Source organism: Impatiens glandulifera, chromosome 1 (genome assembly GCF_907164915.1).
Source record: "Impatiens glandulifera chromosome 1, dImpGla2.1, whole genome shotgun sequence".
NCBI lineage: Eukaryota > Viridiplantae > Streptophyta > Magnoliopsida > Ericales > Balsaminaceae > Impatiens > Impatiens glandulifera.
In genome coordinates, this window is record NC_061862.1 from 8,254,216 (window position 1) to 8,268,408 (window position 14,193).

A 14,193-nucleotide genomic window follows, 5' to 3' on the forward strand; every position below is an offset into this window, starting at 1 on the left:
GATTAGAGAGTTTTGAAATGTTTATGCGGCAATATATACCACCCCCTCCCCCCACCAGCTAGTTCTAAGACGTTTCGACTATATGAATTGATTGAATATGTTTAATGGTTTAATGTAAAACATGTTGTTGGGATGATTGATTGGAGAATTTTGGAATGATGATTTTGTTTTATGAATTGATTGGTTTGGCTGAACAGGTTTAGGTTTCGGTTTAGGGTTTCGGTTGAGCACAAAACAATAGGGCTATTTTGTAAATTTTTTAGAGAAAACCCGAAAGTTAAATGGAAGCTTTCGGTTTTTCTTTAAAGGGAAAAACCGAAGGATAAGCTAATAACTCTCGGTTTTTCTTTAAAGGGAAAACCGAAGGTTAAGCTAATAACTCTCGGTTTTTCTTTAAAGGGAAAAACCGAAGGTTAAGCTAATAACTCTCGGTTTTTCTTTAAAGGGAAAAACCGAAGGTTAAGCTAAGAACTCTCGGTTTTTCTTTAAAGGGAAAAACCGAAGGTTAAGCTAATAACTCTCGGTTTTTCTTTAAAGGGAAAAACCGAAGGTTAAGCTAGTAACTCTCGGTTTTTCTTTAAAGGGAAAAACCGAAGGTTAAGCTAATAACTCTCGGTTTTTCTTCAAAGGAAAAACCGAAGGTTAAGCTAATAACTCTCAGTTTTTCTTCAAAGGAAAAACCGAAGGTTAATTCAATAACTCTCGGTTTTTCTTTCAAGGGAAAAAACCGAAGGTTAAGCTAATAACTCTCAGTTTTTCTCATTTGAAGAAAACCCGAGAACTAGAGGATATCTTTCGGTAAACACACAATTATTTTTAACGACGGAGTCAATACCGAGGGATGACGACAGTTACCTTAACTCTCGGATTTTGGTCTATACCGAAAGTTATAGGGTCAAAACCGAGAGTTTTCACTCTCGGTTTTGACCACTTTTTTACCAGTGTTAATAAACGCGACAAGATTGCCGCCCATTTTCCTTAGATATTTTTAGGGTCTATACCGATTAATTATAATACCAATCGGTATTTTTTTCTAGGCTATACTGATTGGTTAAAATACCAATCGATATTTAGCTAAATATAATAAGAAATCATGTTTAAAACATTTCAGATTGTACCATGGATAAACAGAAAGACTTGTTTGGTTAAAAAAATAATGGGTTGTAAGAAAAATGTTTGTTCGAACACAAGGAGCACTTGATCGTGGGATGAAACCACAAACTATTTCTTACATTTTCTTACTTATCCTGCTAGTAAAATCAACCAACTTGCTGGTACGTAAACAATAGCAGTGATCAAGCAAAATAAAACTCGTTCTAGACTCATACGATCAGTTGTATATGATTTCGAAATACAAAATCCAAACCGAGAAAGAGAATAGAGGGATTAATAATCAAATCAAAATACATTAGCCAAGTATTTTTTATTCAAAATACATTCAAATGTTAACAAAGAAATGCTAAGAAAGTTTTTACTCGAATGGTATTTCAAATTGAAGTTCGAAAAGCGATTATCCGGTCTATTATCCAATTCTTTCAAATCTAGAGAACTCAAGAAATAAAAAAGAATTCTCTTTTTTCTCCTCTTCCAAAAAATGTCTCTCCCCTCTTTTGTCTTTTTCCTCTCTCTTTCCTTTCTCTTGTTGTCTCGTGCTCCAAAACCAAATTCACCACAATCAAGCTCTCTTTTGTCCATTCTCTGTTTTTTTTCCTTTTACATAATTTGTGGAACTTATTTGGTTTTGGGGTCTAGGTGATATACTGCCTTATGCCCCGTTTGACTTAGCATTCAATTATTTTCAATCTCAAAACAAAAACAAATTATTTCATTTATATATTTAAAATTATAAATATTAGGGTTTGTAAGCACTAAAAAATTAAATACCCAATATATAAAATTAAAATAATTATTTGGATTTATTTTTGAATAAATAAAATTAAAATAATTATCCAAAGGCCAAAACCTAATTAAAACAATTAATTAAATTAATTATTATAATAATTAAAATCTAATTAATTAAGGAAAATAGCTAAAGCAAATAATAAATTATTTAGGACAAATATTGTACTCATTTTATCTCAAAATAATTTTATAAAAATTCAAAGGATTAAAATAAATAATTTAGGATGAAATGAGCCAATTTTATCCCTCAAAATTATTTATTTAACCCTAAAATATGCAAAAAAAAAATAATGGTAAAATATTTGTCATATTTATCTTAATATTTTGTGTATTTAAAAAGATCAATATTAAAGTTAAAATGGTGAAAGAAAAATCAATTTCAAACAAACCTTTAAAATTTTAAAATAAAAATAAATTCACAATCAAGTGTACCTGAAATCTGGAAGGAATCCTATAGCTAGAACCACGCCCATTGTATCAGCATTGAATTCTCATCCAACGCTTCAGGCGCGTCCGCGTAGCCCGTTGTAGCGGAAGGAGCGCGTGCTCACGAGACATCAAATCGGCTAATGCGCGTTAGTCGAGACACTAATAGAACACCCAAACGCCAACGACGCTTGACGAACCGCTGACGAAACACGTTAATGCGCATGAAACGACGTTGTTTCGACCGCCATCATCGTCCTCATCGTGTTGACGGAAGGATAAGGATGATGTCTCATCCTTTGATTTTCCAAAAGTGGAACTTTCTCCACAGTCAACTAAATTGGCTAATTCAAAAGCTGAAATAATCACCATACTTATGTTATCATTTATGCTACTTCAATAGGGATTATTCATCCATATTTCATCAAGTTGGCTCAAGAATAGTCAAAACGCCATTGATGGTTTTTTTGGCTAATTCATTAACTTGAAGCCTCCACCGACTCAGGGAGGCTATAAATAGACTACCTCAACACTTCTGAAGACAAGAGATAACATATCAAGCCATGAATCAAAGAATTTGGAAAATCCTCCATTGAAGCTCAAAGTTTCTGATTTTTAGAAATTTTGTTTAAATCTCTAAAACTTGGATCCAGACATCCCAAAAGCTTTTCTAAGGTTTAAGGAGTATTCTCCAATCATCCTTTAATTCATATTTCTAGTTTGAAATTGAAATTTTTATATTTTAGTTTTCATAAGCTTGTATGTTGTCTGGTTCTTGAATTTGATGGTTAGAAATCGATCCTATGATTATTTATGAGCTTTCACAGAAAGCTAGAACCGATCAATCAGTCTTAATAAGAAAAACTCAATTTTGAATTTGAAAAAAAAAATGAGTTTGTTGTTCTTGGGCTAATCCTTGAGGATCACAGCCTATGTTGGACAACTGTTTGGATCGTGTTTGATCCATCCCGATCATATTTGATCAAAATCAAAATTTCAAAATAATTATAAATTTTGAGTTATTGAATTGGTCCAAATGAACGTCCAGTGTTCTTGTTTTGGTATCAATCAAGTATATGAGATATAAGGAAGTTATTGGCTAGTTCATTTCACCTCAAAAACAGCTTTAAAACCAAAACCCAATTTTTTGCTACAAACTGTTTTGAATGAATCGATCATCACTCATGTCGATTGATACTATAGGGTGATGTTCTAAATGTTCTTGAGAGGTTTGTGAAGCTACCCATGCCCTTAGATCGAAGAATTCAAGCCTCCAACAAAATTGAAAAACCTGGAATTTTGATGTTCTTGATGGCCGAGAGATTTGACCAAGGATCCTCAGTCCGAACCGAGAGGTATGACCGAGAAATTCCGAACTTAGGACCGATGACTTCCACCCAAGACCAAGAGGTCAAACATAGGACCGAGAAATCTCGACCCTTACCGATAATTCTTAAATCTAGGATTAATGAACTTAGCCTAGAGGTAGCCTAGGACCGGTAATTTCTACACCCCGACCGATGAATTCCAACTAAGGACCGAGAGTTCTTAACATCTCGACCGGGGCTTTTTAGCCTAGACCGATGAGTCCGACCGACGGTTCTAGACCCCAACCGATAAAAACGAACCCAAGGCTTAGGACCTCGGTCCTAAGGCCAGTTTAGTTCTCATTTTCAAAATTCAATTTTTTTTTTGTAATTTTGGAACCTAAACCATTTTCTAAAAATTCTGAAAAATTATAAAATGATTTCAAAATATTTTTGGGATATTTGCACATAAAATATTTTGATAAAAGTTTGTTTGGGATTTATGTTTAAACCCTACTGCCTTTAAATGACTGATATTCTTTAAGTATTTTCTTCCACAAGTTATCATCAGCAATATGTAATAATTGTTTTTACAATTTTTTAAATAACGCACAAACTTTATGCATTCTTATGACCAAAATAATAATCGGTAAAAATAAAACGTTATACAACCGATTTTTAAAAGCCAAATTTATAAGTACAGATCATTTTTTAAAACGGGTACAGAGGATAAAACGTGAAAGCTTTTTTCCGAGTATCACCAAACTACGAACCAAAAGAAACTCTAACCAATACGTTTGTACACGTACGTCATTTTTATTAATTTACAAAAAAGTCAATTGGAAACTCTATTTTCAAATAAATAATCTTTTTTAAATTAATTATGTTTAATTAATTATACCATGAATTTTTTTAAAATCAAATTGTCATTCGATTAAAACACTAATCCCTAGATTATTCAAATTTGAATAAAATAAAATATTTTTATAATTAATTTTAAAAAGTTATCCAAAATTATTTATAATAGTTTAAAATAATGTTTTATTTAAATAAAAAAATTTCCGACACGCAAACTAAGGTTATATTCTTGAAATTCAAATTTTTCCGCAGAACTGAAATAATGAGTTTTTTCAAAGATTATAAGTTGCAAAATATTGGTGTCTATACACTGTTAAAAGTTTTAAAATTAGGAAGGGAAATATATATTTTTTTATTAGATTTCATTGTCTAACTTTTTTTCATATTCTTTATCAAAAATTTATTAAGACATAATAAAATAAATAATTTAAAATTAATATTAAACATGGTAACGTGAACATGTCCCATCATTCATAAAGTTGTTAAATAAAATGCAGTAACTCTCAAACTCTCAGCTCAAATGTTTATAATGAATAGATTTTAGATATTTATACAAGATTAACAAAGCTATTGAATGCATAATTAGATCGAAGAAAAAAACTGTACGTCAATATATTATTATCCCTATCCTGAAGACTATTATAGATTAGTAATATGTTATTATCCATACCCATAAAGACTATTAAAATACTAAATAAAAAATTAAACAGAATCATATATTTTTAATTCATTCTATCACAAACCCTTAACTACCTTACCTTTTGTCCATCCTCCTACTTATATTACCATTAAGAACTCTATTTTGATATAACCTCTAGTTCGATGATCACATATTGTTGATAATAGTGTCTTCTTTCTTATTCGAATAAGACGGAAATGTTAACTGACTATTGTCCAACAAGTCAAAAACGGGAAATAAAATAACTTTCTAAGGAAAATTTCAGAAGGTACGAGAATCCTCAATACTATGTCCTCCTTTCATTTTAATAATTGTGAGGATTCTCGAGTTTGTAGTATTGAAAATGAAGGCATGTTTGACTCGGGATTAACATAGAATATTGTTTGCGATAAAGGGGAGGTGACTCCATGATCAGATAGTGTGGTTCACGAAAGTTATTCCTAGACACCATTTCATTTTGTTGTTGGCATTCCGTGAAAGACTTAATACACACAATCGAATTAAAAAGTATATGAATATCCCAAATTCCAGCTGCCTTCTTTGTATGAGAAATGAGGAGATCATTGACCATCTCTTTGGGGACTGCCCATTTGCTTCATTGTTTTGGGGTAAGTTCTCAACATCAACGAGTCTCCTTAACTTCCCAAAAGAATGGACTAATATAAAGGAAATAGCAATCATTCAGACAAAAGGTAATGACTTTAGTTCAAATGTCTTCAAGTGCTTCATTACAAACATTGTTTATTATATTTGGATGGAGAGAAACGCATTAACATTTTCAAAGATTCGAAATGATGTGGAGTTTGTTTGAAATGAAATTCTTTTTGATGGAAACTCACTCATACGAACGTGGAGGCGAATTTCCACTTGTGAAAAAAAAGTTGATTTGTCAAAGATGGAGCATTACATATGAGAAAGTCATCACTATCTCTGATTTCAAGGCACTCTAAGTTTCGTTGTTTGTGTCTTTCACTTTTGTTCTCATTCTGGTTGTTTTTTCGATTTTCATCTTGTTGGTTAATTCATTTTTGGCAAAGGTTTGTTATGCATGAATCCTGAACTCTTGTAATTCTTTACTATTTTCGGGTCTTTTTATTTAATGATATCATGTTGTTTTCTCAAAAGATATATATATATATATATCATGTATATTAAAAATGAAAAAACATCGATTAGCATAACGACAAAGCATGACATGAAAATAAAAAAATAAAAATAAAAACTAAGAAAAAACGGTACTAAATAAATTATTGAGTTCGAAAATTCTTGAGAAGAATGATTAACTTCTCGATAGACTCTATTGGTTTTTCTAAACGAATCTCAGAAAACGTCAATAAATAGTATTATGAATGATACGCATCGGACGACTACGATCATAAAAATTCAACGATTTCTCTGCAACTAGATAATCCACCAAAAAGTAATTGGGATGGTAACCCAAATATATAGGTCTGACATATCAATCGCATCAATCCAAACTTCTCAACAACTACCTAAAGACTCGAACATCACCCAATGAATTATAGTAATACTTCACAAAATACTTCAAATATGTTTGATCTTCCCCATTGATAAAAAGGATAATTAAGCTCAGTCCATCTAATTATTATGACAAAACTTGTTTTGATTCCAAAGATTTGAAGGATTATCTTTTAGCCACATTTAACTTAAATATAGTCAAACATATATTAAACAAACTATTTAAGACTTGATGTACAAGGGGCGGAGCCACTGTAACCGGGGCCCCAGCTCCTTAATATATACATATTATATAATATATAATTATATAACTTAGTAATGTATTAATTTTATATAATTAGCCGGGAGTCATCATGTTGTACTAATATATATATATTATAATATATTTATGTATAACTATATATATAACATATCTAATTTATTAATTCTTATTATTTTCAACATAAATACTAATATACTATATAATATATTTATTCATAATTAAAAAAATATTCTTTAACATCTTAATTTATTAATTCCTAATAAATAACCAGACTCAATAATATATAATCTATCATTCTTAATTAAAAAGCCTATAACTTATTTGTTCCTAATTAAATCTAATTACCTAACATTAAGCTATATATAATTAATTTATTCAACTTAATTAAAAAATTATATCCCGAACAATAATAGTCACAGTCATAACTTAAAAATTTATTTTTTTTTCTTACTAGGCGTTAAGTATCTATATACGTCGTCATATAGTATATATGCTGAATCATATAAACATACTTGAGAAAAAAAATTGAATTGTTTAAGCCAACGAAACAAAGAATGACATTGTTTTTTAAATAATTGATGATTGATAGGATGTCGGTACATAGAAAACGGAGGACCACATTTAGTCGGCGTTTTTTACGTAGCGAAATCCTGTAAATCATGGACTATTTAATGTACGATGTCAAGATTTGTTTCGTTGTGCTAAAACAATTCATAATTTTTTAATATATCATAGGCTATTTAAAAAAATTGTATTATATTAGTTTTTGTAAAAATGTTTTTAGCCCGGCTAGAATTGAAATCCTGACTCCGCCCCGAATGTACCTAAGCACGTTTATCCTTGTAAAGTTTAGTAAACAACTGTTCAAATATGATATTATTGCATCTATGTAAATGAAAAAATTATATTAGTTAAAGTCTATTATCCTCTATTTTTCAATAATATCCTATGGATCCAGTAAAAAACATCAGTTAAAAAAAAACATAAACATGTCACCTTGTACTAAGAAAGAAGATCTGAAGATGTTATAAAGAAGTAAAGAACCAATAGAGGAAAAAGAAAACTGAAAGAAAAGTCTTTGACTTTGTTAAATATAAGAAATGGAAGAATTATCTAGGGAAATATATTACAACAAATTTCAATTAAATTCTTAACTATTTAAAATATAATCTTTCCCACTAATTATATTTATCTTGTTATAATTAAAATTTTCAAATAATTCCTTAGTCTATTTAAATTTATAAATTAAATAATTTAAAATAAAGTATTTTTAATATGTTATTTAAAATTTTGTAAATATATATTTAAATTTTTAGAATCTTTAAAAATTAATATGGGGATTTTATTTTATAAAATAAAAAATATTAAATTTATACTGAGTGAAATTTAAAATAATATTTTTTTATCTTATTATATAATATTTTATAATTATAATTAACTAATACCTCATTAAGCTATTTTTTGTTTAATTTTTTTTATTACTTTTAAATATTATTTTTACAATTATTTTATCTATATTAGTTATTTAAAATTTAAATTAAAATTTATATAAAAAAATTTTTAAAAAAATTATAATTTAAAAATTATAATGTTTAAAATATATTATATTATTACTATAATATATTATAATAATATTTTCATAAAAATATGTTATAATATAATATATTATAATATAGTAAAAAAAGCATAAATAAGGATTTAAAAAAATATATATTAAATAAGTTGAACACCCTAATATCATTTTTATATTTTTAATTAAAACATAAATAAAATATAAAAAGAAGACTTATTTGATAATTTGTCACTTATTGGGCCAAAACATAAATATATATACTTAAATCTTAACTTCCACTTCCATTGACCAATCTCTATTTTTGGGCTTATTTGATAATTTGTTCCTTATGGGTTATTCTGTTATTGGGCCGAAAAATTAAATATATACTTAAAATCTTAACCTCTGCCCATATCTATCTTTCTGCAAATTTCTTCTTCTTCTCCGAGTTTCAGTTTGAGTCTTCCTTTTTCTGCGGCCGACTTCCGAAGCTCACGATAAACGCCATTGTTAAGGATGGAAGAAGACAAAGAGGATCTCAAGTCGTTTAAAGACCTCGGAGTTTGCGACCAATTGGTGGAAGCTTGTGATAGTTTGGGTTGGAAAAACCCATCTAAGATTCAAGTAGAATCTATTCCTCACGCTCTGGAAGGTGACATTTAAACTCTTCTTTTTTAATTCATTCGTAGTTTCTGATTGATTTACTAAAAAGATTAATGGGTCAAATAATATTCAAATTGATATAAAGTTGTCTGATTTGTTTGCTAATTAATGGGTTTAAACTTTAGGTAAGGATTTAATTGGTCTAGCACAGACGGGTTCGGGTAAAACTGGAGCTTTTGCCCTTCCTATTCTTCAATCACTTCTAGAATCTCCTCAACAAGCCTTCTTTGGTTGTGTTCTTTCACCAACAAGGTTTGTTATTTGCTATTTTTTTGTTAAATTTTGTTAAAGGATTTTATTAATTGTTTAATTTTCTTTTAGGGAACTTGCAATTCAGATTGCAGAGCAGTTTGAAGCTTTGGGTGCTGGAATAGGGCTCAAATGTGTAGTGGTATGTTGTTGCTTAAGTTAATTTTTTCACAAAATTATCTTCAAAGATAGTATTTTTGGCTATTAGATGAGAACATTGTTTAATCAGATCTCAAAATCGAAAATAAAGGTGTTTATTCCTTAATAAATATTGGATCATTCAAAAGAATGACATGAAAACATGAATTGCTCTCTTACCAATCACCTCCTCGGAAAAACAAAATATCATTAGCTTAGGTAGAAGGTTATGAGTGCAACCCCTAACATTAAAAAACTATGATTTCATAGGAGTATTGTTTTTTCATTCATAGTTATGCTATGCTATATATTTACCATTATACTGCTCTATGTTGATTGAGACACCAATTTTGATCCCTTCTCACCTTGTTTACTTTAAGTAATTACTGGTACTTTGTTTTCAAATGAATTTCTCCTTTCAGTTTAATGGTAATAAAATTTAGCAGTTTTTTTATGATTTATTCTCCACGTTTTGGTAGTTGGTGGGAGGAGTGGACATGGTACAACAGAGTATTTCTCTTGGAAAGCGACCTCACATTGTTGTAAGTGTTTCTATCTTACTACGCCATTTTTATTAGTTCTATGTTCTTCTTGATCTTTGGTATACAATTTTTATTAACAATTTGTGCCATTTCATTGGTTGTTCTTGTGTAGGTCGCCACTCCTGGTCGTCTAATCGATCATCTGTCCAACACAAAAGGCTTTTCGCTTCGAACATTAAAATACCTTGTAAGACATCATTTTCTCTTGATATTAGTTATGAAGTTCTATGGCTCGGTTTATTTTTCAATGAAAGCGCATGGTGTTACATAGTTTCTTGCTCATAATTTTTAATGGAGATTAATCCCATTTGCTTATTTTCACATCCTATTTATATTCAGTTAGTATACTTAATTGACTTGGATGTTGGAAAGGTCACTCTTACTGATGTCATTGAGCTAAAAAAATTTGTGCAGAGGCTAACCTCCTTTTCAGAACTATTGACACACCATGTTTTTTTGTGTAGTTATTTAAATGTATTTGTTTTTGGCTTTTACCTTTCTTGTTCCCTACTTTTTATTTACATTTAAATTGTTTATGAAAGGAACATTGTGTTTTTCCAGCATAGAACACCGTTGATTAAATCAGTGCTGGTATTATTTGAATGATGTTTTCGCAAACTTGTTTAAATGATGTTTTCGCAAACTTTTTGATTCAATGATACACGAGATAAAACAAAAAGGTGAAAGAAGCATTTTCCTTCATTATTGGCTGCAAACTTCCAAGGATGAAAGTTGAAAACATTAAAATACAACTAATCAAATGGCAATTTCCATAACTAGTAAACCTTAATCTCCTCCATCCAAATTGTCTTCCTAACTTTGTTTGCAATTTTTCAATATGAAACCTCATCCTCAACATACCTCAATGATATTTTTCTCCATTTTGAAGCAGCCCTCCTTTCATTTTTTAAGTCGTAATCGAAAGAGCAAGCATTTTCCATCTTGTTTTTCTTCACCTTTTTGAAAGTTTCTGACCCCTTTATTTGCCTTCTGGCATCCTAAGCTAGTTTATTGTATTATAAACATAATTTGTGCTAATTATAATTATCATTTTGTACATATTGTCAGGTGTTGGATGAGGCCGATAGATTGTTGAATGAGGATTTCGAGAAAGCAATTGATGAGATTTTGAAAGTTATTCCTAGTGAAAGGAGGACATATTTATTTTCAGCAACCATGACTAAAAAGGTAGGAATTTGAAGACTATCTTAATGACCTTCCCATCATCTACCTTATATGTGACGTACCTATTTTATTACTGATAACTTTAGTTAGTTAATTTTGTCTGGTAGAAGCTGTTATTCATTATCTAACCACTGGTAGATGTCAAAAGTGAGGGAATGGAACTGGTGCTTTTGTTCTTCTGAAAATATTGTTATTCTTCACCATATAATGCTAGAGAGATATGTATCTAGAATGTTGCATTTACTTTCGTTGGCATGTTCTCTCTCTGATCCGCTTATCTAATAATTTTATTTGGTTCAAGAAAAAAAAGTTGAGTTATATTTAGCAGGAAAAGAATTGGTTGCCATGTATTTTATCTTGTAAATCTCACGGAGCATATTCTTGCTTAAGTTATGAAAATGTTAAGGAATTAATGGATCGATCCATTCTTGTTGCAGGTGAAGAAGCTTCAGAGGGCTTGTTTGAGAAATCCCGTGAAGGTATGATAAAAGATCATCCACATTATTTTCCTCTTTACTTGAATAACTTTAAGGGACACCTGAGGACTGAAGTTGCAATCACTTTCAGATTGAAGCTGCGTCTAAATATTCGACTGTTGATACATTGAAGCAGCAGTATGTCTTTGTTCCTGCTAAGCACAAGGTACTCTCCTTGTCTGTAAATTTTTTCTTTCTTTTTTTTGTATCACTTCCCACTTTAGATTTTATATTCCAACTTCTTATATACTGTTGTTTTCAGGATACCTACCTTGTCTATATTCTGACGGAGATGTCAGGAAGTACCTCAATGGTCTTCACTAGGACATGTGATGCTACTCGCATTTTGGCTCTTATGCTGAGAAACCTTGGTTTTAGAGCTATCCCAATTAGTGGCCAAATGAGTCAGGTATGTATATATTTTCCCTAGCACCTCTAATTGGCTATAAGAGCATTCCCTAATGGTCAAGTAGCCATTATTAATAACATATGTGCTTACAGACAAAGAGACTCGGTGCCCTCAACAAATTCAAGGCTGGAGAATGCAACATTCTTGTGTGTACTGATGTTGCCAGTAGAGGACTCGATATTCCATCTGTGGATATGGTTATCAACTTCGATATCCCCTCAAATTCAAAGGTCAGGCCAGTTCTCTGTGTATTGTAAATAGGTATGCTTTTGGATAATATACATAAAAATCTAAAAAAAAATGAAAAATGTGTTGCAGGACTACATTCATAGAGTTGGAAGAACAGCTCGAGCAGGTCGCTCTGGAGTTGCAATCTCAATTGTGAATCAGTATGAGTTGGAGTGGTATATACAAATAGAAAAACTCATAGGTATGAAAATTGTTTCTTTCTGTGTTTACAATGTCAATTGTTTCATCATATAACACTTTCTTTCATGTTTTAAGGTAAGAAACTACCCGAATTCCCTGCCCAAGAAGAGGAAGTTCTAATGTTAGCAGAGCGCGTATCAGAGGCTAAAAGGATATCCCATATGGTAATTTAGACATACATATTTAACCGCAAGCAAATTCTTAAATGATCATCATCCTTATGAATATTAATTATTTTATGCACAGAAAATGAAAGAAACCGGTAGCAAAAAGAGAAGGGGAGGAGGAGATGAAGGCGATGAAGAAATGAAGAAGTATTTATCTACTGGGAAGAACAACAATAACACCGGAAAATCTTTTAAGAAATCGAAGAAATATTAATGAACTAGGTGGATTTGCTCGTCAATTTTGACCTCTTATTTTATGTTGTAACTATATTTATCTTGGATGATATTGAATATATAGGTTAATTAAACAATTGTAATTTGTACGGATTTTGTTATCAAATTACTAGTTATTTTAATTCTCTGTTAGCTCAATTGAATTTAGTCTCGCTTATTATTGACAATTTTTTAACAGTGTTTAGTCCTGATCTGAATCCATTATAGTTTAATGATATGATTAATATTAAATATATATTTAATTAATTTTATTATTGTGATAGTGAAATGGGGATATATTCAAATTTTAATTTTAAGATGCATGTTTTATTTATTTATTATAGTGTTTTAGAAATTTTATTATTATCTTTGTAAGAGAGAACATAATTTATTTTATTTTTCTTAAGCACTAAAATACTATATCTAAACTGAGAGTTTATTTGAAATTTGTTATGTAAATATATCTATTTTTCTTAAAAAAAACATCAACTTTTTATTAAAAATAGCACAAAATTAAAAAAAAAAAAAGCAAAACAAAAATTAAAAAAAATATTATGGAAGAATTCTAAATGTAAATAATATCGAAAAGTTTTCGTCCCAGTAAATGTTTAATTTTTTTTTTGATGGAAACGATAGCGTGTAATATTAATACTTTGAGATGATCCTAACTATAAATTTACCTTTAAAAGTTATTAGATTTGAGAGAGAAGGATATTTTATTATTATTTTGATGATTAGATTTAAATTACAAAATGCTAGAAAATATTTGAAAAATCTTGCTAATCAATACGAGGATTTTAACGTTTCAATCAGAATTGATTTAAAATAAAGATAAGAAACTAATGAAATTGATTGTTAAATTTTCTAATAATATCTAATAAATATGGTGGATTTTAACACTCCCCTTTAACATGTTGTCGGATTCTAAGCTTAGCTCGAAGTTGTTGGAACATCTCTTTTGGAAGTGCTTTTGTAAGAATGTTATATACATGTTCTTCAGATCGACATGACTTAAGTTGAATTTCTTTTTCTTCTATCGCTTGTCGGATAAAATAATTTTTGAGTGATATATGTCGAGTTTTTTTGTTGAGAAAATGACTTAAACGTCATTTCATTAAAAAAAAACCCATAAAAGGGAAAAACTATATGTCGAGTTCAGCTGTAGTAAATTGGGTTCTTAGCCATAACAATTGCAGACTTGTCACATTACATCATGACTCCTTCATTCTAATAATGACCGACATCAACTAAAATTAT

At 29.8% G+C, this 14,193-nt stretch overlaps 1 protein-coding gene across 1 annotated transcript; it reads left to right on the plus strand.

Annotated features, from left to right (window-relative positions):
- The first annotated feature begins 8,889 nt into the window (after positions 1–8,889).
- On the plus strand, positions 8,890–13,089 carry LOC124920629 (DEAD-box ATP-dependent RNA helicase 10-like). Its single transcript, XM_047461158.1, has 13 exons — positions 8,890–9,117; positions 9,254–9,380; positions 9,450–9,519; positions 9,995–10,057; positions 10,170–10,244; positions 11,126–11,245; positions 11,680–11,721; positions 11,810–11,884; positions 11,981–12,127; positions 12,220–12,357; positions 12,446–12,557; positions 12,632–12,720; positions 12,803–13,089. The coding sequence occupies exons 1-13, from the start codon at positions 8,982–8,984 to the stop codon at positions 12,935–12,937; spliced, it is 1,329 nt and encodes a 442-aa protein (XP_047317114.1). The 5' UTR covers positions 8,890–8,981; the 3' UTR covers positions 12,938–13,089.
- Positions 13,090–14,193: the final 1,104 nt, after the last annotated feature.